This window comes from Sinocyclocheilus grahami, unplaced genomic scaffold (assembly GCF_001515645.1).
Source record: "Sinocyclocheilus grahami isolate Dianchi unplaced genomic scaffold, SAMN03320097.WGS_v1.1 scaffold966.1, whole genome shotgun sequence".
In the NCBI taxonomy this organism is placed as follows: Eukaryota; Metazoa; Chordata; class Actinopteri; order Cypriniformes; family Cyprinidae; genus Sinocyclocheilus; species Sinocyclocheilus grahami.
Window position 1 is genome coordinate 46,161 of NW_015506145.1, and position 27,141 is coordinate 73,301.

The window sequence follows — 27,141 nt, forward strand, 5'->3', positions numbered from 1 at the left end:
ACTAGCAGTGTCCTGAACTAAATACCTAAAGCACACACACTCACACATGTCCGGTTCACTATCCTTGTGGGGACCATAGGCGTAATGGTTTTTATACTGTACAAACTGTATTTTCTATCGCCCTACACCAACCCTAAACCTACCCCTCACTTAAAACTTTCTGCATCTCAAAAAACTCATTCTGCATGATTTATAAGCTTTTGTACCCATGGGAACCTCAATTTAGGTCCCCACAGTGACACAAGTCCCCATGATTTGCTGTGTATTCCGGTTTAAGTCCCCACCAGTGTAGAAAAACCTGTGCACACACACACACACAATAGGCTATACCAGCCTATTTAATACAGACAAACCATAATAATATAAGTGTAGCCTACCACTCGTTCTAGTAGTTTGTTTGATTGCAGTGACCGCTAATATTCTGTTTGTACAGTTTTGTATTAGTAATACTAACTTTTGATATTGTATTTCGCATGGTACATACACGCTGTCACGGTTTCAAAATGTCCGCGAACGGCGCATGAAATGACCAAACATTAATAGAGTACTGTAAATAACTTAAGTTCCACAACGCTGTTTAATGCACTAAAGAATGTCATTGTTTTGCACAGGTTATTCTGGTTTATAATGGAAAGTAAATGTCGCTGTTTGCGCATTTTGCTGCCAGTGTACACTTATTTATACTCGAGATTGCAACCATCCACTGCTGTTCCGCGCCCAGCCGCCACCACGTGATGTTTTCGCAAGCTGTATCTGTTGTTAATAGAGCAAACGCTGAAAACAACCATAAAAACATTCTTGCTGGGGCAAGTTTTTATGAATGGCATTTTTCCTTCCTCGACTTTCCCCTTTTTTACTGAATGAAAAACAACTGGAAACGTACTGGGGAAAGCCCTTGGGACTCTCAAGCCGCGATTGGCTAAAAGAACGCAAGCACCGCCTTCGGTTGTTAAACCTTGAATCTGATTGGTTGGAATGCGCAAGAGAGGCTTCATTCATAAGGAAGGACAAAGAAAAGTAATTTGAGCTCTTGAAAGAGAAAATCCACCAATCAAAATCCTTCCTACAAAGCGAAAAACGACAGCAAGAAAAGCAAGTTAAAGTCAGCATTATGATTTAAGAAGAGCGAATATATTTTTTCTTTAATCAACGTATTGTGGCCACACATCCACTGTATACGACATACACTGTATATCCCACTGAAATTTGGGTTATAAAATTAAAATCTTAAGTTTTATTGCTGCCTGAAATTTTATAATTGCAACCTACAGTGATCCTGCAAGGAAAATAGAGTTAGAAATGGCAAATTATTATGGTAAGCTAAATTAATAATAATAATAATAAAAAAAAAACGTTTTTATACTGTATAACATCACTGAAACTTAATATAAATGTATAAAACAATATCTCTTAAATTTTTCGTCGTTTCGATGATGAAGAATATGACTCTTTCACTATACTAGCATAATTAAGCATGTTTAAAAATGTCATTATGTTTTATCTACACTGTATATTGTCAGGACGGTGTCTTTAAAAAGGCAGATTTTACAAGTGAATAAGCTAATTTATCAAAATGTCAGACCAATTTTTCTGTTAAACAGATGATGTACATATCAAAAAAGGAAATAAATATTTGAAGCTGGTATGGAAGAATAGATCAGGGTGATAATGATTTCTGTTTCATTTCAGATCTCTTTCAGGATTTAAGCCAACTTCAGGAGACATGGCTCACCGAAGGTATGCGCCTATTCTAAGCATGTATTGTCTATATTGCAATAAATATGTCCCTCTAGTGGCAGTGAGCAAGGAAATGTCACAGGAGGACATGCTATAGCAAGTTCACGCTGCTTGGTGAGATTTACAAAACAAAAGCAATAGAAAGGTTTAGAATCAGGTGGCTTATCTGCTTAATAAGGCAAGACAGCTGTTAGAAATAATTAATGTTTTCATTTGAGAAATTTAGGAGGAAAAGGTTTTTAATAAGTGTGATAGTTCAATACAGTATTTAATGCCTGAATTTAAGATTTACTGGACATCAGGACAATCACTGTGTCAATGTATAGCTGTAAATGTGTTGCTTTTTTAAAGTTTACAAAAATGCCTTGATTGCACAATGCTGCTGGCTACATTTTATTTGGAAAGTCCTGACAAAGGCTCAGCCTATACACTCAGGCAAAGCAAACAAACAGCATCAAAGCTGGACAGTCAGGAGGCAAATAGTTGAAATGAACCCTGCCAGAAACAATTTACTGTGTACATGTCAGAGTGTGGAGAACACAAAGGCTGCTCTCAATGAGACCGGGTGGCTGGAACCCCGTTGTTCTGAATGAATTATACATCTGTCCGATAGCAAACCCTTATGTGTATTTTAAGATAATAATTAAGGTGATATAAATGCAATTTTAAAAATGAAATGATAAACAATGATTTTGTCCACGTTGAGCTTATATTGGAAAGAATGTTAATGCATCGTTTTATCTTATGTTTTATCAGAAATTAAAACATCCTGGTTGTAATTGCATACAGTTAAGATGACATATGGCAAATACGAGATGCATTATCTTCAGATAACACCTAAGGGTCTTAAATTCAAGGAATGAATTAGGGAAATAACACAATATTATAAACAGAAAAAAAGCATTACTTGAAGGATTTTTTAAATATTAATTTTAATATTTCATTTATTTAAATTAAATATACTTTTTTATTTAAACATTAAGACATTTACAGGAATCCCTCAATGTTGTTAATTGAATATTTTAAGGATTTCAAAATGCATGGTCAAAACAAAATAAGAGTTCTCAATAAATTGCATCATCCTCAGAGCAGAACTATCAGCTATTATTATGCAGTGTCAAACTGTGAACTTCACACATCAGTCAGGAGACAGGGACATTTTTCAATGACCAGAAACCAGGAACAACAGAGAAGAACACTGAAGTTTAACAGGTGGAGTAGAAAGACACTTTAGCTATGAAGTTTGAACAGTGATTATAGTGTTTTGAGAGCACTTTAATTGCTCACACACACTTGCTCTTTAAAAGCAGCCTCATTTTTCCTGGCTGTGAACTTTTCTTTCTTCTATTCGGAGGAAATTGCTTATAATCAGGTGGTTATGATGAGTAATTCACTATATTGTTAAAACAGACACTGCTGCAGGGATTTTGCACTTTAAAGGCTAAGATAAAACATAGAAGGGGGCCACAAGTTGTTAATAGAAAAGCTTGTCCAATCATGTGAGTATTCTTTACATTTTAAGACAGACCTCCTGGCTCCTCCTAGGACCTGCTGAACTAAAAAATAAGTCAGTCATTCAGATTCCCTCAAAGAAAAAGGAAACATGTCTCCATGCTTGCACAGACAAACTTTAGTCTTGTGCTGACTTGCATTTCAAAGCCCTTGACAGGATGTTTCTGGAAGCTCACTGACTTGAAACAAACGCACACACACACACACAGACTCCCACAGACATTCACAGACACACTGTCTGATGTGACCATGTATGTGTTTGCTTACACACAGACGAACTAGACTGCGAGAGATCGGGTTGGTTTCAGTCAGCCCTGGAAACTCTAAAAAGCTTGAGGGACTCACAGTAAACTGTTTTTTTTCTATCTGCCTAAAAATTGCATGTGCTCCTTTTGAAGCACATGCAATTTTGAAAAGTTGAAGCACATCTGATGGTGGGCCAAATATTGGCTTCAGCTTTGACTCATAAAAACAGCCTTACTAATCCTCCTCAGGGCAGAAAAAAAAAACTTAAATGACTCTAATATAATTACAGTATAGCAACAGGATAAGAGCAGCATCTATGAAATTAATGTAATTTCTTTGAGCATGCTCAAAGGGGCATCAGTACGGTTTCCGTTACACAGGAAGTGCCAGATTAATGTTAAAGAGATGGATTTAATTCTCCCAATGTTCTGGTTTCTGTGTTCATGGACTACTGGTTAAAAGCGGAGAGAGAATATGCCCAAGAAAAAAAGAAGTGTGTAACAAGTGTCACTGTCATATAGGAGCATGCATGACTAAGAGCTATTGCATGTCAGGAATAAAAAAAGAACAGTGGATAAAGGGGAAGAACCCAAGTTTCTTTTGCCCTTGCCTTTTATTGAGCCATAAACACATCAAGTTTTTAGTTTTAATACACTATTATTATTATTATTTTAGATAAAGGCCACCACTTACATTTGCATAAAATTCAGGCTTTGAGGGCAAATATTTTATGGTGCTTTGAAATATTGGTGTGGAATAAATCTGAGAACAAGCCTTACTTGTGCAACTTAGTCCAAAAAAAAAAAAAATCATAATTAGAAGAAGAAAAAGCAATATAACGATGACAGGAAATTCAAGGTCGCCATCATCAATATGGATACATTTTTGCTGCTTTATTCAAGGACAACTCAATTTGGCTACTTTTATTTATTATTTTATTTATCAGCATAATAACAATGACTTGTCGAGGCTTTTTGTCCAACTGTATTGAGTGGCAGTCCTTGGAATCATATTCCATTATTGAACCAGTCTGCAAATTTACAAATGCACAAAAAGTAAAGTCAGCAATTCCGCATATTATTATTAATACCCTTTATGGGACATTATTGATTGTTACTGTACATTATTATGCAATCGGTATGTAAGACATATCCATTGCTTGTGTTCGTAGATTTCACCCAGCATGACCTTTAAAGAAACATAGTCATTTGAAGCTCAACAGAATCTATCCACATTTAATTTGGCCAGAAACACCAAAGAAATGACTGTACGCAATGCCAGAAACATTTATCTTACAATCATATGCATGCCAATAGTTCGATAATATGAAAAAAAGATCAAAGTTATCTTTTCTTTGTCTGAGGCTCATTAAACTTTAGAAACTGCACTTTTCTTCTGCTTTACCTTATTTTCTCTATTCTTTCTCTCGCTCCCTATCTCTTCTCAAACAATTACGACCTTAAAAGCCAGCATTCAAAACTTCAAAGCAGGTGATGAATTCCAGAACACTTCACCAAGCAGAGCTGACCAACATTGTCTGAGAATGTCTTTTAGTTATTTTTTTCTGTGCGCAGGAAGATACATTTAGTATTAATGCTACGCTGCTACATTTGCTCTCTTCTGAATCGTTTCTTATTCTGTTGAAACATGCTTACGATGGATAAGCGAGGTAATTGGCTATCAGCCGAAAGACTGTAAATCCATCAGCAGGATACAGCTAGAGTGTTGGTGATGGGTAGGGGGAGGACATCCCTTCTTGTGGTCTGACATTGATCACTCCTTATTATGTTTAAATAAGGCCTGTATATGATACAGATGTGGGGTGCCGGATGTGCACATGAACCAAGTTAAATTTCTATGCAACATTTTTATCTTTGATAATTGGATTGTAGGTTTTGCATAACGATGTGGCAGAAATCACCCATTTACATCTAAATTTGATAACTTGAGCCATTCCGCATGCCAGAACCAGCACTGGTGCTCTTTAAAAATGTTTTTTAAATAAATAAAAATTTATAAAAAAAATAATAAAAAAAATCAATTAAAATAAATAAGAAATTAAAATAAAGAATAAAATAAAAAAATAAAACTGTACAAGTAATATGAGTAAAGCTGACATAGTCAAAAATACTAGCAAAAAAAGGGCAAAAATACAAAATAAAAGGAGAGAGCAAATTTTGATACAAGGGTAATAATAGCCCATCTAATGTTCATCTGATGGAATTCGGCAGTAATCAAGATATCTGCACACACACACACACTCAGTGGTGATATTGATCTGCTGCCTGTGGAAAAGTGCTGGCACATGGAAAAGTGGAGGTGAAGGTCACGGGCTGTCCAGAGGCAGTAACTCAGGTTTCACAGGGATGATGAAGTGAGACACAGGCTAGGCTAATGGACAGCCAATCCCTTCATCAAATCACAGTGTCCATTTAGGCTTTGTGTGCTCAAGAAAAATGACTTGGTTTGAAAACATATTTAGGGCCCGAGCACCAATGATGCGAGGACCCTCTTGGAATTGCTCTGCTTCTTCTTCTTCTTCTCCAAAGTGAATCGCATTTTGAGGGCTTGAACATGCTCAAAAAGTCACAAAACTTTGCAAACGCATCAGAACTGGTGAAAATATACATCTGATATGGGTTTCAGAATTGGGCCTGGCAAAATGGCTCGATATCGCCATCAATAAAAATTCAACGAAGCGCCCCTCATGCTATGTTTCACGTACATGTAAGAAATTTGGTACATGCATGTAATGTCCCAATACCTACAAAAAAGTCTCTTGGTGCGAAGTCCTAAACGCAACAGGAAGTCAGCCATTTTGAATTTCCTCTTTGTGCAGTTTTTGCCATTTTCAGACGTCGTATAACAAACTCCTCAGTTTTAATTGGATCGTCTTCAAATTTGGTAAGTGTAATCATAAGGCCTTTGCAATGCTAAATTGCGAAGATGTTGAGTTTTCGTCGAAGGTCGTGACTGTGGTGGCCTGACAAATTTTGATGTTTCACCATGAAACAGGAAGTTGCTATAACAATGTCTACATCAGCATACAATGTCTGATCTGCCCCAAACTTCACATAATTGATAAGTGAGTCCTGTCCTGAACACATGCCCATGCCATTATTCAGTTGTAGTCATAGCGCCACCTGCTGCCAAAAGGAAGTGGCATGTTTTACGCTGTAACAAACTCCTAGAGATTTAATGGCATCAACATGTTAAATTGTGAAGATCTTCAGTTTTCGTTAAAGTGTGTGTCCGTGGTGGCCTGACAAAGTTCGATGTTTCGCCATGAAAATGACGTTGTTGTAACTCAGCCATACAATGTCCGATCTGCCCCAAACTTCACACGTTTGATAAGAGTCTTGGTTTGAACACATCTAAAGGCCAATATTAAGTTATAATCATAGCGCCACCTGCTGGCAACAGGAAATTACTTGTTTTACGCTAACTTAAACATGTAATGTCAGATCTGCCCCAAAATTCTCATGTTTGGTAAGAGTCCTGGCCTGAAGACATCTAAAGGCCAATATTAAGTTATAATCATAGCGCCACCTGCTGGCAACAGGAAATTACTTGTTTTACGCTAACTTAAACATGTAATGTCAGATCTGCCCCAAAATTCACATGTTTGGTAAGAGTCCTGGCCTGAAAAAATCATGCCAATATTTAGTTATAATTTATAGTGTCACCTATTGGAAACAAGAAAAGTCATGTTTCCCACTAACTAAAATATGCAATGACCAATCTGCTCCAAATTTCTTGTTTGATAAGAGTCCTGGCCTGAAGACATCTAAAGGCCAATATTCAGTTATAATCATAGCACCACCTGTTGGCAACAGGACATGCCACGTTTTACACTAACTCAAACATACCAATCTGCACCAAACTTCACATGTTTGATAAAAGTCCTGGCCTGAAGACATCTACATGCCAATATTCAGTTATAGTCATAGCACCACCAGCTGGCAGCAGGAAGTTTGGCACATATAAATTACTTTGACATATTCCTCCAATATTTACCACTTTAAACGCATATTGCCCACCGTTCACTGATTTCCTAAGGTTACCGGGTGGAAGTGGCTCCTGGTGCGAGGGCCCTTTCAAGGCAGCTTGCAGCTTTAATTTGAGTCTGATCTCTGAGTTAGCAGGGGCAGAAATGAGGAGACACAGGAAAACATAAATCCAAACTATACAAAAAATAATAATTTTTTAACCCTCAAAGTCTGGTTGGGGTCATATAACATATTTAACATTTAATTATAAGGTTGTATTTAATATTTGAGGGACTCCAGACAAGAGTAAACATCCTCATATATATATATATATATATATATATTATTATTTTTATTTTTTTGATTTCAAAAATAGTTATAAATTCATTTTATTGACTTATATTTTACATTTAGATTTTTTTAATTCATTTTAATTTTTACAACAGAAACAGCAGTTCTAGTATCTATAATCATATTTCTGAATATTGCATCTCTGCTTTGTGTTAAAACTTTAAAAGTATCTGCCTTCTGGGTTTCATAAAAGAATATAAAGAATAATTTTTCTCACATAATTTTTATACATATGTCATATATGTGAATATATTAGTACATATTTTTAGAATGCTTAATTAAACATTTTGGTGTTCTCTGCAGCTCAAGTTCCTGATAGCGATGAGCAATTTGTTCCTGACTTCCACTCAGAGAACTGTAAGTACATCATTCCTTTTGATTTACGTCTTATTCATGAACATTAATGAACATGAAACCTGAGAGGCTGAGAAAAATGACAAAAACAAAAAGATATAGATAAAGAAGAGGAAGTAGGTTTGTCCTCCAATTATTTGTCCAGAAAGTGACTGATTGACAAACTGCTGGAGGCTGAGGCGTGGAGATTTTCAGACGAACTGTCCTGTTCTCAGCCTCTGCGTAACAGAAACACACGATACATGACCTATACACTTACACTGACGTATTTGGATGTTCATACTAAAGAGCACCTTCCATTTGCATGTGCCTGAAAGACTCAATTGAGCAGCTAAGGAAGCCGGTAAAAGATCATTCAGCAGTCAAGCACAAAGATTTCCTTTTTGTGTCTGACAGAGGTGTAAATGGGAAAGCAAATTCCTACCGCACAATGCAAAGGTCACCTTTTCAACTGCAATCCTTATTTTGTTGTGTCTCCTGTCAATGGCGTGCCGGGCTTTGTGGTGCATGCTCTGTAAACAGTTCCCCTTGAACCTTTTGTTACAGCCATTCACAATATATTGGGTTGGGCCTTTACCCCGCTGGCAAGTTTGTTATGGTGACAATTTTTTCAAGGGTTGCAAAGTTCATAGTATGAGTCATAGATCTTGTTTTTTTCAGTAACATGGACCGGGCAGTGGCTTGCTAAAAGACACAAACAGTGCTATAGTACCCCATTCTAGATCTGACCTCTAATGACAGATGCTCCCCATAACATATTGTTCTTGTCTGTTGTGCAACAATGAGGGGGAGGAAGTGGAGATGAACTCTGGGGCAGGAAAGGGTCATGTCTACTTAACCCCATCAGGACATGACCAATCACGAGTGCTCTTTGCCATTGACAGCCTTTCCTAATAGTCACAGAGGAGATGGGAGTTCAGGCTGACAGGCCTGTCACATTAGTTAAGTGGAGCAAAGCTTTGACTGACAGCAACACCCGCCCTTTCATTTAGACGTAATGGAGTAATAACTCATGAATTGGTCGCCGTTTGAGGTCGCTCATTGAAAAAAAAAGCCTTGATTTGACAAAGCGGCTATACACAAAAATATATTCTCCCACGTTTGTGGTCCTTATGGTGTGGGTCAGTTTATGCCACCAGCTAAGATCCAAACACAGCCTCCTCCCTATTGCTTTGCTAGGTTAAAACGCACTAAGATTATCATGACATTCAGGTGAGTCAGATGTTTTGCTAAATCGTGCCAGCATGTTACATTTCATAACTGTCTCTTGGCCTTTTGTCTGTAAACACATGAGGGAAAACAAGATACATGGCATCAAGTGTTCACTTGTTTTGCCAGTCAAGTTGTTTCCCGTCTGCTCACGAACGTGAGTCTAAGACTCTGGGATAGAGCGGAATGCCAGATTAAAGAAGTGGGGGAGGTGCTGGACATGCTGTTGTGCAACACCTGCACATCTGGCAAATCTATCCCCATCCATCTCGTTTTTCCACATTGAGAGTCTCCATTTGGCGTAACTGTGACCTGTTTGCCATTATTGGGGATGGAACTAATTTGGTACATCCTCGGTACATAAACTGTCATTCAAAACTTGGGATATGAATGTGAAAATGATTAGTTTGACTAGTTAGGGAATCATTAACATGTTAAATGCTTTAAAAGGACTTTAAACTAGACAGTGCTGTAGAAAATGAATAGCCAAAGGTGATGAATCAGAACAAGAGATCACAAAGCAAACACAAAACTTCCCATAAATTGTAATAAATTAAAACGGTACATTTTTTCTTTTTTTTTTGTCAAATAGTAATTGTGAGCATGTACTTTTTAGTTTCATCCCAACAAATATAAATATAAAAAATTAAACCCTTTTGTTTCTCTTTATAGTATTGATTAGTACAGGGGGATTTTGTCCTGCTTGTAATGGCACTCAAAGAACAGGATTCTTTCTCCCATTCATGAAAATGCCCAAGAGCAGAACTGACTCCACCCTCATGGTTCCTTTTTCTGAATGGAGGTTTTAACCCCACCCCCATCCTGTTTCCCCTCCAACTGAACTAAAATGTGATAATTTAGGCTGCCTTTTCTCTCCTGTTCTCTCTGTCTCAATGCTGAGTGTTCCAAGATGTGAGTTAATCCTGCAAGTGCTGTGTTGTGAGTGCCATTGTTTGGTTTTGTGCCTTGTTGTAATATAGGAAGTTGTGGCTATAAATCCAGTCCCATAAAAGAGAAGTCTACAGGAAAAAGAGCAGGAGAGATGAAAACACAAGAGATGTGCAAATGGATTTCTGAATTTACAGTCTCAAGCCTGTTTGCACTTCCGTTAGCTCTCTCGACGTGTCTGATATATCACTGGATTGTGCTGTCGTGCTCGACCCCCGCCCCTCCTCAAACAATATATGCAGCTCTACAGCTCTCAACTTTCCAAAATACAGCTGCTATGCAACAAAGTCTGCAAAAACATCCCCAAGTGTGCCAAAAATGTACCAAATGTGTCATTTTACCCCGTTTAGGGGGCCAGGCTTTCCTCTTTCACTAACTTTTTGCAGTGAAACGAGCCACACGCGTACACACACACCGACGCACGCGCACATTTAAGCCCCACATTTTTTATGAATGGGCTGGTTGTGAGGGACTGGCTGAGGCAGCACATTAAGAGAAAACGGAATCTCCATTCATGATTTGGACTGACTGAGAGCTGCGCACAACACAGCTTTACAGAGATGTTTTTCTCTGCCTCTTCATCTTTTTTCTTCAACCTCTTTCTCTTCTATTGTTGTTTCGATCTTTCTTTGTCTCTTTTTCTTATCTTTGATGTTTTTTCTTTCACTTTTTGCTCTTTTTCCATAACTTTTACTGTTTTCTTTCTTTCACTTTTTCATCCTATCTTTCAGTTCTTAGCTCTCTTTTGCTTGCTCTTTCTAACAATTTACAATATGTATTGTATAATGAAATATTTAAATCAATTTTATTTTACAACATTTATCTCAATTCATGTCAATTTATAAATTTAGACAACTGTTCAAAAGTTTGGGGTCAGTAATTTCTTTAAAAAAAATGAAATGATGACTTATGCAGCAAGGATGCATTAGATTGATCAAAAGGTGACTGTAAAGACATTTATGTTACAAAATAATTCAAGTTTTAAAATATTGTTCTTTTGACCCGTCTATTCATAAAGAATCAAAAAGAAAGAAAAAAAACATATACCATGGTATCCACAAAAATATTAAGCAACACAACTGGTTTTAACGGTGATAATAATATAAAATGTTTCCTGAGCAGCAAAATTATTTTTGAAAGATCATGTGTCACTGAAGACTGGCTGTTGAAAATTCAGCTTTGCCATCACAGGAATTTATTACATTTTAAAATAAATACAGGAATTAAGATAGAAAACTTGTATTCAAACTTTCATACTTTTATTCAAAAGTTATTTTAAATTGTAATAATATGTCATTATTACTGTTTTACTGTATTTTCGATCAAATACATGCAGCCTTCCTGAACATAAAATACTTCTTTCAAAAATTGATTAACCAAGATTAATAAATTCTATATTTAAGTATTGTCATTTTTAGTTCATAACTATTGTGGTAACTAATGTTAACATATACAATCTTGCTGGAAAGTTTTACCTTTCTTTCTTCTGAAAGTCTGAAGTCTAAAACTTAATAAGAGCAAAGTTTGTTCGAAACCAGCAGTTGCAAAGTTTTAGGATGTTTTTGTAGGTGGATACATGCCAGACTGTAAGTGCCAGTAAACAGCAGCTCAGACACTTATGTAAAACATGAATTTGGAAGCTTGTGCTCCGGTCTGCTGTTGGAAGAAGTTAGACCATCCTCTTCCCAGGCTGAGGTATGGCCGCTGAGGCATTGAATGGACAGCAGTGTGTATTTTACTGCATCGGTGCGGACAGAAGCAGCGGGGCAAACACTCTAAACCTACCCAGGAAATTGCCTTTTCTCCCACCTCTCAAAGAGGGTTTTTTTCCTCCCTTCTCCTGCTTCATAGAAAAGAAACTGAGGTGGGGGCTAATGATAACAGAGCATATGTAACATAACATACACACGTCCACACACATCAGAGATTTCCAGCGCAATGCGATAGACAGAGTTTGGAGACACAGAGTCTCTTCCAGCTAAATAGTGCAAGTCATCACTAGTCTAAATCACTTAGCTCAGTCCATTGTTTCAGCATAATCTCGCATCAGTTCTGCTGAAACGCGACGGGCCACATCTCGTATAGAAAAAGCAATGATGGATCTATTGATCCAGGGTGATCTCAGAAGTAGATCAGGCCGCATAAGAAAAAAAGCTTGAGTGTTTTTCTATCGCTCTGTGTATAATTAAGATATCGTCCCAGTTGGGACTCAGTGAGACTGATTGAAATGTATTTCTCACCGGCTTGACAGAAATTCAATGAGCAGGTGTTATCTCCCATCTCTCTGCAGGTCTCCATTCTTTACAGTAGAGTTCCTTATATAATTTCTGCAATGAGCAGAAAATCAATATATGCATTAAACATTAAGAGTGGACTGCGATATATTGAGGGCTGACGAATGTGAGGTTGAGTGTTTGATTACTCTTTCCACATGAACGCATGCATAAAACAATATCATGTTGCGATGGATGACATCATTCTATTGCATTTACAAATTATGGTCACCCACCTTTCACATTTTCACTTTCGTCTAGTTTTTTCAAAGTTAATCTTTTGGTAATGTTAAAATAGCTTAATGATTCATTGTTAAAAGACGGATGATGCATTTCTTTTCTTGGCAAAGCATGTCATGTCATCAGGAGAAGAAAAAAAACAATTCAACCATAAAGGGAACTGATACCGTGTGGTTAAAAGAAATGTGTCATTTGCCATTCAGACCTAGTCAGCCAGTCGTGTCCACACCCAATCACAACATGACATTTACTATACAAAAACACTAAACACATCAAGCATCCAAATGTGTTTTTTTTTTTTTAAACATGTTGAGAACAAAATTTAGCTAAAGACGAGACTGTCTGATGGTTTTTACTTATCTTGTCATTCAAGTTTGCCAACAATTTTTGAGCTATCAATAGCTATCTGAAACTCAAAGGGGAAGTCGCTGACACTCAGAAGTGACAGTCAAACCCAAGCAAGCGGAGTACAATTTTTATGGCAAACCCCTGGCCATTCACCGTCTGAGAGAGGCCAGAACATCCTTTTTTGTTTGCATTCTCTCGCTTGCTCTCTCTTTCATTCTGATCGTGTTTACATGGACACAACATATCTGCCATGTGTTGCTGTACTGTGCTGAGATGACAGCATTGTTTCTGCAAAACCTCTGGCTGAAAGAACAGTCCTTTCTATCATCCACATTCCTCCCAGGACTTTCCACTGATCATTTCAATGATGGTGGATTTACAAGAGCTCCTGAAAGAAACATGAAAAAGCTCCATGAAAGAAATAGCTGAAAAACAACTTCGTAATGCTCACCAAGCCATTATACACACTACCAAAAGTTTGGGATCTGTAATACTTTTATTCAGCAAGGATACATTATTAAACTGATCAATAGTATCAGTAAAAAGACCTTTATAATGTTACAAAGGTTTTCTGTTTCAAATTAATGCTGTTCTTTTGAACTTTCTGTTTATAAAAAATCCTGAAAAAAGGTCACGGTTTCCACAAAAAATATTAAGCAGCACAACTGTTAATTAATAAATGTTACTTGATTTTAATTACTTGACCATTCAAGTAATTATCAGCTTATCAGTATCAGCTGGACTTTTAATATTGGTGCAGTGCTGTAATGTCTACAATAAGGGTGTCTATAATGTATTTTTAATTGGATTATTATAATAGTCAGTGGCGGCTCGTCGGGGGAGGCACAGCTTCTCCATAATTTTGAGGTGAAAATGGGAGGAGGACGATTTAATGTTAATAGAATTCACAATTCATTTCGGTTCATGTCTCAGAATGTGTATTTTTTGTTTGTAATTTCACAGTTGTAATACCATAATGTGAAAGCGCTGCTTTACTATCGGAGGCTATAGCCTCCCTTCTGATATCAACCAATCATCAAAGAGATGTAACTTATGTAATATTAGTTTGAACGTCTGCCGCTGCACTGATAATGTACCAAGTACTTATGATGAGTAGCGATATTGAATATTTGATCGCCAACAGATTTACCAAGCTGTCATTCAAACAGTATATATACAAATTTAGGGAAAACAGCCTAAGCTGGATATAGGCTACAGCAGTCGGCTTAATTAAATGGCGCAATAGGCAGCTCTCTTTTAACACAGACTTTTAAGAAAGGATGGGTGTTTGCTTCAAGTGATAGGCCAGGTAAGTGAAATTATATTATCTTGCTGTATGTCGTTTTCTTTAAATTTTCTGACTAAAAGCAACCAAAAAGCCATTTTAAAGTGGTTAAGCAAATAATAATAATAATAATATTCGGCTGGGATCCCAGACCAATACAATTAGTGTGCCTCTATTTTAAAACCCACGAGCCGCCACTGATAATAGTGACTTTCTGTTTTACAATTCTGCCATTTTTACTTCAATTAAACACCTGATGTACTTCCTATAACAGGCTGTACTTAAAAAGAAACAAGCCAGCTTTGAGAGCTGTGTTAAGTAGGCTGCCCAAAATCAATACTGTCATTTCAACCTTTAAGCCATATAGACATAATTGGCATCCTTGTTGTTCTTATTGATTTGTCACTGTTGGTCTCAAATAGCCAGTGGGACGCCAGGCGGCATCTCTTCACTCACTCTTAAGCAGACTGCTATCTGAAATCAGATTTTATCACAACATCAGCTCAAATATCAAACACGCATGAAGGATTCACTCACATCACACCCGAATAACGCAATACGATAATCCTTTTTTTCCCAGTGTTTTTATCAAACACTCTTTACATAAAGACTTGTTCTGCTCAGGATTTGAGTTTTATCTGATGACAGGCCACAGCAGTCACGTTCCTCTGGTATAATACGATAGGCTTATAGTCTTGAGATATTATTACTCAAACTTTGGTACATTGTACCTGTTGAGTTGATACGGATGGCCTCAACTGTAGCTGTCATAAGATGAAAATGTCCAGGATGTGAGCCTGACATGAATATACAATACTGTCCAGATGATGTTTTGATCAAAAGGTTTAACTCAAAAACAAAGTTGTCCTGCTTTAACAGTGACTGAAATCTGATTTTCTTGATCCAAAGCACAGCTCAAAGGCTCACAGTTTCAACAATGGTACTTTTATTCAAAACAAATTGATTAGCGATTACTTGTACTTTAACACACTCTCTGAGGACGAACCCCCAGAGCTCTTAGCTAAGGCCACCATAACTCCTTCTGTCACAGCTGGTGGATCTTCTCTCTTTTTTTTTTTATAGGGCAGGGGGGTATCGGGGTCCTGAGATTTGTTTGTGGTGGGAGTTGACCGAATGGTCTTCCATAATGATCCCCTACTTCCTAAAGCACTCAACCATGACCATAACCTTTCACCCCTTATCCTCTTCACTGAATCGTGCTATTTACATGTGTAAAGTCCAGCTCCCACCTCTAGCCCAGTCTGTCTCTAAAAGCTCATCCTGAATGGAGACACTCTTGTCATTTAGGTACAATGCTACTGGTTTTTCACACTTAGATGTAGCTTGAAGGGAGGCGTGAATGCAAATGCACTCGTATGTAAGGACAGCATTATTTAAATCTATTTGAATCTATCTGTTGCCAGGTTTATAGCCTTACGTGGCAGATTATGATCACCAGAGGTGTCAAACTCATTTTAGGTCAAAGACCAAATTTGTTTTATTTTATTTTGATTTTTTTTATATTGGGATAAAACAAAAGAGAGCACACAGAATGTACTGATTTCATTAATCAGAGGCTTTAATATCAATATAGGGCCTATATTTTAAATGGGTAATTAGAGATATTAAAAAGAGAAAAAAAAATGTATATAAAAAGTATACAGCTCATTTTAATTGCAGACCTGCTTCTTAAAGTCTGAAAACAATATGTTAGCTATTATTGCAAGTGATAAATGCAAATGATAGCTGAAAATTATACAGCTGTAAATTCATATACATGCATCAAATAAAACCAAATGTTTATGTTTACAAAGCATAAACATGATCCAAACTCTCTCACACTGGCCCCAGGCCACCCTTTTTTACCCTTCCCCTGATCTAAACTCTTTGAAGATAACAATAAAGTAGTTGTGGAGTCCTTAATTAATAATAATAATAAAAAAGATATTCAAGGATTCCTCTTCAGTATTAGCCGTTATAATAACAAGGCCTCTGGCAAGCTTTAAGTCTCTTTCCTGATCACTGACTACGTACTTTACAAGAGCAGGACCAAGAATATCTAAACACAGATGTTACATTATACATTTAGGATCACAACCCCTATCCCCTCCTTTTTCCCAAGAAACAAAACCTAAGAAATATGAGTGGCTTTAGGGAACAGTGATGTAAATTTCACATGAATCGTAAAGAGAGAAAGCAGAAACTGAGAGCTTTGGGCAAATTACACTAAATAAAGAACAAGAGCTTCCATCTTTGTCACATCACAGTTTACTCGACTGCCATCAGTCCGTAAACTCAAGGAGATTTAACGACAGACGGATGTGTCTTGATAATGTTACACGTTCCCGAGGTGTCCCCCTGAAGTCCTCCATCCCATTTTAGAGTATTTAGAGTGGAATGATTCATTGCTTTAATAGAGTGGTTTTAGTGTCTACAGTGATTCTATGTTCGTAATGAACTTGTAAAAGTACATACAGCCTTATTTATCAAATGAGCAGGACATTATTAAAGCATTTAAATGTCAAATCTATAAATCTTGCATATGCAGACTCATTATAGGGGTGAATGTTTAAGAATTACTCATTCTTTTTATATTCAACTCTTTCTCTTTTGATTTGAGTATTGTGTTTGAGAGGGCAGGACATTGTGTCGCAGTGTTACAGTATTGGAAGGCCTTTCCCCCATTTTTTCTTGTTTTTGTGAATGAAATATGCAATTACCTGGGCTTGGGTTTTTAGCAGTGCCTGTTCTGTCAGGTCTGCGCCCACGACAATCAACACATAAACAGCCATAAGCACAGAGCTGCTGCTTAGCTGGAAGAGCACAGCTGCTGCTGTTTACCCTGAGCGGCCCAGAAAAACATCCTGTACCATGCCGTCTTTGAGCCCGGCTGCTCCCCTCCAATAATAAACAGCACTGCAGTTCAGACCCAGACCCCACGCATGCCGGGCGGCTCCTCTGCTACTCCTCAGCTAAATGCCAAAATCTCTAAAAGCTGGGCTGAAGAAACACAACAAAATCTTTTGTTAATGACCAGCTGCTGATGTGTTTATAAAAGGCTTACTCATTTAACCATAGCCAATGAATGTTTTTAGCAGTTCTGTGCTTTGAAAGGGTTGAGGGGGAAAAAATTTATTATAATTTATGGAAATTATAATTATGAATTTAATGCACATTAATAATTAAACAAAAATGGCTAAGTCCACTTTTCAGTATTGATTAATGCAACTTTTAATGCTAGTGGATGTTTGTCTATAATTGTTTGTGATTTACTTTGAAGCCGAGTCCAGGGCACAATACATTTTACTGTGTCAACTGTGGTTGAGTTAAATGATTACGTTTGCATGATCTATTGCCCTCACTATGGCTAAGAACAAACCAAGCCCATTAAAGTATTTGCAATACATGTGTATCTCTTAACTCTTGTCTGTATACTCTTGTTGTATTTTTAGTGCAGACAAAAGGCCTGGCATTTCTCGAGACAAGAATTAGCTGGAATGTGGTTCATTAATAAACCTGTTTCTCTGTGTACCACAGCAGTGGCATTCCACAGCCCGCCTGTGAAGATCAAGAAAGAGCCTCAGAGTCCCGGCTCAGACCCCAGCCAGTCTTGCAGTCACAAGCAGAGCTTCAGCTACCCCAATGGAGAGCAGTGCCTTTACGCCAGGTCAGTCAAAAGCTGAATGCTGTTGCTTGATGCCTCTCACTAGATGCTTCTTTCTCAAACATACTTTGTTGGCGTGAACAGGTTTACTGCATGCACTTTTAGCCCTATGTACAATATTTTAAGCATTAAAACAGCATTTTAAACAATGTATTAAATAAAACAGCAGACTTGTCTTGCTAAGGCTGATTTCACATTTTATTTAATTAAATACAACTAAATAATATTTTCACACATAATAAAAAAAATGAGAACACACCTGAGGGTCAGAATATGTAAAAAAAAAAAAAAAAACTTATAATTTTTACATTAATATAAAAAAAGTTTTTCCACTTTGTTTTGATTATGTTTTAAAAATGATTAATACATATTAATGTAATCTTTTTTTAGATGTGTAGCAAATATTCAATTCTCATACTTTACAATGTTGTGATGCCAAATTCACTTTATAACATTTAAAACGACTGAATTTTAAAAATTTTTCTAAACTTTAAGATTTTAATATCAGTTATTTATTGTTTATCTGTCATAACATAAAATATCTGTTTTATTCATCAGTTTTTTTTCACCATCAAAAGAGAAACAGTTAAATGTAATCTTTTTTTAGATGTGTAGCAAATATTCAATTCTCATACTTTACAATGTTGTGATGCCAAATTCACTTTATAACATTTAAAACGACTGAATTTTAGACTAAAATTCTAAGTTTAAAATTTTTTCTAAACTTTAAGATTTTAATATCAGTTATTTATTGTTTATCTGTCATAACATAAAATATCTGTTTTATTCATCAGTTTTTTTTCACCATCAAAAGAGAACAGTTAATAAGGCATTCTTGCATTGCAAAAGCATCTTTCAGAGCCTGTGTGTTAATCAAGGTCTTGTTTTCCCTCCCAGTTCCAGGTTCCCCTCCGGCTCTGCTGAGGTGTGCCCACCATTCGCTTCCCAAGGCCAGACCCTGCAGCGTATACATCCTGCCCATGCCACCGGGGGCGGAGGTGGTGGTTACCATCGGCAACACTCTGACCCGTGTTTGCCTTATCCTCCTCAGCAGAACTTCAAGCAGGAGTACATGGACCCGCTGTATGACCGAGCAGCCCACATGGCTGGGCCACAACATCAGAGGTTTCCTCCTGCCCATATGATGGTCAAACAGGAACCCACTGACTACACTTACGAACCTGGTATGTGAGCCAAAAGACTGACGACACAAAGTGAATTGATTTGCTTTGAAATGGTGTCTCATCGCCTTTCTCTTCCTGAAAAATCAAACTACATTAGGCCACTAATGTTAACAGTAAATTGGTCGGCAAAACCAAAGTCTTTTTTTCAAAAGAGTTTCTGTTTGCGGTTCTCCACATCCACTGACACTTTGCAAATGTCTCAGTGTTTCTGTACTTCTCCCCGCTCCTGCTCCTTTGCCCCTCCCTTTCTGCCTGTGTTCTTTGAGAGGGAGGGAGGCATAGGAATTTCATTGAGAAAATGGAGGGCACTGGAAAGACTAGAATCCCCAGCGGAGCGCTCGCGGGTGTAGTGTTGCAGCAGCGGCTTCCTCTTTCTGCAGGCAGATGAACTCATAATGGAAAAATGAGCGTAGCCTCGGTAACCTGAGCCTGTGCGCTGGCTTGGTCGAGCGGGCGGGAGGTGGTGGGGTTGTGTTGTAGCCGGGGGGTTCGGACCATATACTCACAACACAGGCGAACTCACCTCCTCCCACTCGGGTTTAGCGACTGACACAGGGTTGAAACACAACACCCTGCGCAGGTCCAACTTATCAGTGCTCTGGGAAAGACTACAAACAACAGTGATCTAACAAACATTGCACATAGATTAGCTTAAAAACAAAGTTACCAGTTCATTACCCGAAAATAATCGTTACCCGATTATTTTAAGTGGAAAAAAAGGAAGCATGACTTTTTCTGGGTTGTTTCGTATCCTTTTAGTTTTTTCGAGGTACTACTTTGTCCAGTTATGTTTTTGTTAACTAAAACTATTGAAATTATTAATTAACATTTCCATAATTTAATAAAGCACAAACATTATCTGAAAATGTTACACTTAAAAGATTTAAACAAAAATTTGAAATGTTACCTTGATAACTAACTGAAATAAAATAAGTTGAAGTCCTAAAATTACTAAAAACTGAAATAAAAAGAAAATCCTCAAAAACGAATAAAAATGACAAAAGCACATAAATGACCAAAAATAAAATGAAAACCGGAAAGAGAAAAATAAAAGCAGTATTTAAAGAATACTAAAATAAAAAGTTTTCACTAATATCACTGAGAAAGTCTGATGCTACTTAACTCAGATTCATACGTGCAGAAATGTGGCAGCTTGGGATGAGTTAGTCTGGAACAAAAGGATGTTTGTGTGAGGATATGTGCCCTATCTGAGGTGGAGTACAGGCCGTTATCAGTAGATTCATCCCTGACCAGGCCGGTGGCTGCTGCTCTGCTACAGAACAAAAATAGAGAGAGAAATACAAGCTAACACCAATAAGAGACCATACCAACACTTTTGTACGACGTGGTAGGGCTGCATGATTAAAAGCAAAATAAACCTGATAACAAGAAATTACTTGGTGTGATTATTAAATCGCAAAGGCTGTGGCTTAAATAAATACATGCATTTCAGAGTGAAGTGCGGCACTGTGTTTATTTACACGTGAGCAATTCAAGATCGGGTGTTTTCAGCATCCTAAAGCGGCCTGCACTAAATGGGAAAAAAAAGTAAAGTAGTAAAGTTTGACATTAGTAATAATTCTTATGTTTAATCTCTTTAATAATAAAAGTACACTTTCTATTATTATTATTATTTTTTTTATTATATCTGAAAAATCACAATTAGATATTTCCCCAATCATGCAGCCCAACCATGCAGTTTATGATTTATAAGTGGTCCTGTGATTGTTTCAGTTGAAAATGGAACTGAATAAGTTCCAGTCCAACAGCTGTCAACAGTTACATTATGAGCTCTATGTATGAGAAAAGTGCTCTAGTTCCTCAGAGCTCTTTCTCCTCTGTGACCTCTTATCACGGCCCCTGCCACTGCATTCTCCAGCCGTGAATCATTACTCCACCTCACAAATTAACGGTTTATCATTTATACAGTATAGAAAGAGAGAGAGAAAGAAAAAAAAAGAAAGAGAGAGAAGGAGTGGTACAACCGTTATAAAGCTGATTCTGGCTTCCTGCGGTGCTGTGTGACTGTTTAAGATCCACTGCTCTTTACTGCCTAAAAATAAAGCTGCAGACAGGTGATATTATGTCAAATGACTTTATAGACAAATGGACCTCTTGTCCTTATCTGCAGATGCACAAGCCTCACACTCTACAGAAATAGTGCCTAAAGAGGACTGGCAATGATTAGCTCTGTTCTTAAACCTAGTGAGCTGCCTCGCTGCCGACTACATAGGCAGCTGCCTTCTAAGGCAGCATATCCCAACCACAACATAACCTCATAAGGGACTAATTAGAAATGCTCTACATACTAGGCAGCATCTCACAAAGAATAGCGCTTCTTTATAAATATGCACTAATTCAGGGTTTCACAAACAGGTGTTTTTGAGTAAACTGCACAGGGTTCATGAGTTGATGAAAAGTTAACTGATGAAATTGAATGTAAAATTGAAAAAAAAAAAAAAAAATAGGGCTGCATGATTAAAATAAAACGGAAATTGTCATCATGATGCAGCATCTCAGAGAAGCTGTTGTTTCACAATAAAGGCAGCTTCTTACACAATTTAAATTTTACGTATATAAAAATTTTACACCGAGGTATTTTTATTTGTACTTTTCAGGATCAAAGTACTTATGATTCAACATTTGTTTAATCTTGTCTTCCATCTTGGATTTTTTTTTTTTACTTTCTGCAATGCATACTCGGACTATACTGCGTGTAAAGAATATATGCAATGGTGCCTCCCTCTTTGGGGATCTCAGAAGGGAACAAAACCGAGAACTTTAGCTTTTGCATCAGACCTTAAAGGGGTCATATGATGTTGCTAAAAATAACATTATTTGGTGTAATGTAATGTGTTTATGTGGTTTAAGGTTAAAAAAAAACATTATTTTCCACATAAATGTACATTATTGTTTCTCCTCTATGCCCCGCCTTTCTGAAACACGTAGATTTTTTACAAAACTCATCGTTCTGAAAAGCGAGGTGTGCTCTGATTGGCCAGCTATCCAGTGTGTTGTGATTGGCTGAATACCTCAAGCGTGTAACGGAAATGTTACGCCCCTTACCATACTGTGTTTCCGTGTGTCCCGGCACGACGAGACAAAACCAATAAAACCCATTACAAACGAGGCATTTGTTGCATCCAGTGGGGACATAATTACTGATTATAATGACTTATACGGTGTTTTTACGCATTGCATTGCGTATTGCGCTGCGTAAACATAAAACCATGTCTGCATTTGTGATCGGAGAAATGACAAACAACAAGTGCTACTCTACACTGCCCAAACTCGCGTTTGAATCACCAGTGGCAAATTCTTTCAATATAAAAAACGTACTTACAGGCTGTGAGTCAGAAGCGCCAGACTGTCCTTGCAAAGTTGGAACTGCCCCACTTTATAGAAACATTATGTCCTCTTTTGGAAGGCCAAACAAAGTAGTTTCGCTTTCACAACGAAACACACAGCGGCTTGAGTGAGCGGCGCCCGGCAGGATTCGACGAAGGAGGCTTGCGGCAACCACATGTGACGACCCCGGGCTGGACTCCGCTTCGTCCACGGTGAAAGCCGATCCGGCGATCCACAGCGCGAAGTTGATGTTGTCAACAACATGGCGGCGGCGGCAACAATACTACTGCGAGAATAAAAGTTACGCCTTCTTTCTTTGCGTGAACATTTGGGCGGTGTTATGCAAATCTTCCCACACAGTAACGTAGACATGTGGGGGCGTGTTTAAATGAAGCATTTTAGGAGGGTGTAGACGAGTCTTAACTTTTATAAAGAATATCTCTTTGGATTTGAGAAAGTCTTTGCAACTTTACAGATCTTCTTTATGCACCAAGAGAATGTAACACTCCAAAGAGAAAGGAAAAATTGAAATCGCATCATATGGCCCCTTTAAAATGCTGCCTGTGTAGGAAACTCTCTATGAGTTTTGGAACAGAGCAGTTGACTATCAACAGGAAGCATAAATAAAATTGATCAGATAATTTGCGTACATCCATCACTGAGGGTCATTCGCTTGTGTTTTCCCTACAGATGTGCCTGGTTGCCCCTCCATGTATCATCACAATGAGAGCTACCCCAACCCACAACACAACAGTGAAGGTAAGGACATGGTTTGTTCTTCTAGAACATGCAGCTCTAGTTCTAGAATATGCATTTCACACACTCACAGCATGTCAGGATTGGCCAGTACTGTGCGGTCACTGGCTAACCAGGCCAGAGGGTCTGTGTTTCTGTTGGCATGGACATTTGTTTCTCCCTTGCCTAAAGAATTCCAGGATAAATATTACTACTGGAAAAGACGAGTATTTTTCCTGGAGTGAAGAAAAATAATCCTTCTCTCCGCTTGCTGCATTTGCCGCACCATTTTGGGTATTTTCAGTTAGCTGATCTCTGTAATGAGCCATTAGATACAGAAAATTTAGTTCCTTGCATAAGTGTACATGACCGAATAATAATCATCAAGAATCTATGTTTCTCATAATAAGAATTCATAAATATCAGTGGAAAAACAGTTACTGTATTCGTACATTTCAATTTGAAAAGTCAAACAGGAAAATGCTCATTATTATTAATGACTAACCATTAATGTATTAGCACAATATACAAGTAACTCAATTGGATTGTCTTGGTATCCACATTGAACTACTAATAATTCCCTTGTCCTATCTTACTAGGTCACATGTTTGAAAATGATTCCCGCGTTGTTCCTGAGAAATTTGAAGGTAAGTCTCACTGGTCCAGATGCTATTTTCATACAATAGGTATTCATTTCAAATTCAAATAATCTGTTCAAGTACCAAGCTCATACAATGAAATGAAGTGCTGTAATTAAAACTACAACTCACAAAAATGAGAAACAAAATCAATAAAGTGGTGCCCAAAAGTCTGAGACCATTACTGAAAATGTATTCATAAATTAATTTTTTTAATTTTTTCCATTACAAATTGTCCCCAGCATAACAATCAGAATGGAAACTTGAATTGAAAAATTTATATAAATCTAGTATTTGGCTGGCCTCTCCTACACTGAATGAACTCCACAAGTTTGAGTAAAACCTGATGATTACATTCTCCAGCATGATTTGAGAATGATCCAAAGAGCATCTTGTGCTTCAGTGGAAGCAAGAACATCTGACCGTCTCTACAAAGGAGTTCACATGATCAGCGTCACAAATTTGCTTATTTGATTAGCGACCTAGAAAGTGTACAGAAAAAGAGCTGCATCGATGTGAAAAGAGAAAGAGTGCAGATTCCTAAACATTTCTAATTCAGTTCATAACATTTCTTCTTTAACACATTTTTTTAAATCCTAAAATTTGTTTAGTAGGTTTAAATTAGATTTTCAATGTGGTCTCCCCACTCTATGAATATTTGCAATTTAAGTCCTTATCACCATGTGTCTTAGCTTGGATAAAAAGTTTTGATATATGATTGCTATCTTTAGGTGAATTAATGGACAATCTCTTTTCCTTTGCTCAGGTGAGGTGAAGCAGGAAGGAGGCGGTGTGTTTCGTGAAGGCGCCCCCTATCAGCGCCGTGGCTCACTTCAGCTCTGGCAGTTTTTGGTGGCCCTCCTCGACGACCCTGGCAATGCTCACTTCATTGCATGGACCGGCCGTGGCATGGAGTTCAAACTCATTGAGCCAGAGGAGGTAAAAATTGGGCTTTTAAGAGTTCTCAGAAGGCAAAATATGTTTTTATATCCAGAAAACTTTAATAGCAATTGATCATTCAAAGATCTAAGATGACAATATGAATACTGGGAGGTTCAGATCAATTCGATGCAGTGTTTATTCAGCCTTCACAAACTATAGAGAGAATAAACAATGGGTTTCAGAGATTTGCTTGCGATCAGCTCATAGTTCCCCAGGGTCTAAGAACACATCTACACAATGCCAGTTTTCCATTAGCTGCCATGCATTATTTACCCCACTTAACAGCATAGTGAAATAAAATGGAGAATGGCTCCATTACCAAATATTACAACCTTCCATTTTGCCGGAGTCTAAGCACACCGCAGCAGTCGAGACGAGAGCGTTAACCTCCTATTGTCTGTGGTCAGTAGACGGCTAAATGGCATGACTCAGCAAACTATCCTGCAGAGATACATCTATCAATTCTGCTCAACCATACACATCAATCATTCATTACAGCCAAAATTTTACTATCGGAATTAAAGCATAGAGCTCTGTTGAAGACCAAACAATCTGTTCCTTAAATGTCTACTGGCCCAAGATGGAACAAAAATTGTTTCTAGGGCCCTCAAGTTGATCTTTAAAGTTTGGGATAAATAAGTATTTCCTCTAGGTTTGACAACTAGCAGTTTGAGCTGTGCACCGTGTGGTGTTTTGGTCAGCGTTTAGTGGTAAACGCTTCTTTGGTTATATAAAGGGAACTGCATTATTTTGTGGGGACTCGCCCTTCCTTTTCATAGTTCAGTTGTTGTACAGTCACAAAGGACCTCTTGTGTTCAAATTAAGTCACTGCAGTACAGTCATTTCCTGCTCTTATGGTTTGTATTATGACTTATTTTGACACTCTAGGTGGCAAGACTCTGGGGGATGCAGAAGAACCGTCCAGCCATGAATTACGACAAACTGAGTCGTTCTTTGCGCTACTATTATGAGAAGGGAATTATGCAAAAGGTATTGCATATCATATTTTATTGTCTCCTATGCAATTTTTTTCTTCACTTCAACCTTTACGTTGGGTTGGGATTTACTTTACTCTCTATTTGGGATCGCAGAGACTCCAATTATAGACTCCAGAATGATGTGTGTCAAATTAATAATAATAACCTAATTCCAAAATTTCAATTTTATCTAAGTAAGTAATGTTGTTTCTGTCCGGTGTCAGTTTGACACCAGCAAAAACACATGATACAAAATACATTTCGAATACAATAAAACAAAATTAAATTAAGTGTGCACCATCTGAAAATTCAATACATAATTACATATGATATATGCATTTCATTTCCATTTTTATTTCTAGGGTGTCAAATTAACCGCAAACAGAAACATTTTTCATGGATGATCTAACAATTCATTTTGTATCAACCTGATACTTCCATGTTAATCATGTTTTTTTGAGATGTTAAAAATTTGTTTGGGGTCCCAAACAGAACATGAGGGTTATTATTTTTAATTATTATTTTTTTTTCCAGGTGGCGGGTGAGCGTTATGTTTACAAATTTGTGTGTGAGCCGGAGGCTTTGATATCCTTGGCTTTTCCTGACAATCAGCGGCCAAGTCTGAAGGCAGAATTCGAACGCTACGTCAACGAGGAGGACACTGTGCCGCTGTCTCACCTCGATGAGGGGGTGTCTTACCCTTCTGAACCAGCTGCCACCAACATGGGCCCTCAGTCGTACTCTAAAGGCTACATGTACTAATGCCACCAACATTCTCCCATGTTCCCCATCCCAGTTTACTACCCGCTGCACCTATTGCACATGCCCACCCCATCCACTTGTATATAAGGCTGTTTTTTTATTTTTGTTTTTTGATTAAATTAATCTCATTAGGGACTCTGCATTCCTATCACTTCTGAGGCCTATCTAATCTAAACACAGTACTGTGGTTCAAGAGATTGCTTAATAAAGACCCAATACTACTACTACACCATGAGAACAGTCTCTGTTTCTTATGTTTTCAACAAATGCAAAATGCACTAACAGGTGGTGTTTACCATTGGCTGATGCAGTTTACTAAAGAAATCTATTAATTAATGAATAGCACTACTCTAGATCTATAAACACTCTTTTTGCATAAACTGACCTAAACTCAAATAC

The 27,141-nt window shown here is 37.6% G+C and overlaps 1 protein-coding gene across 1 annotated transcript; it reads left to right on the top strand.

Moving 5' to 3' along the window:
• The first annotated feature begins 1,299 nt into the window (after window positions 1–1,299).
• On the top strand, window positions 1,300–26,969 carry LOC107564849 (ETS translocation variant 4-like). The gene is given in 10 exon segments (XM_016250021.1): window positions 1,300–1,315; window positions 1,690–1,737; window positions 8,139–8,192; window positions 18,030–18,232; window positions 18,971–19,340; window positions 23,379–23,447; window positions 24,023–24,070; window positions 24,828–25,000; window positions 25,892–25,993; window positions 26,515–26,969. Coding segments are annotated over 10 exon segments (1,311 nt in total). The 3' UTR covers window positions 26,743–26,969.
• Window positions 26,970–27,141: the final 172 nt, after the last annotated feature.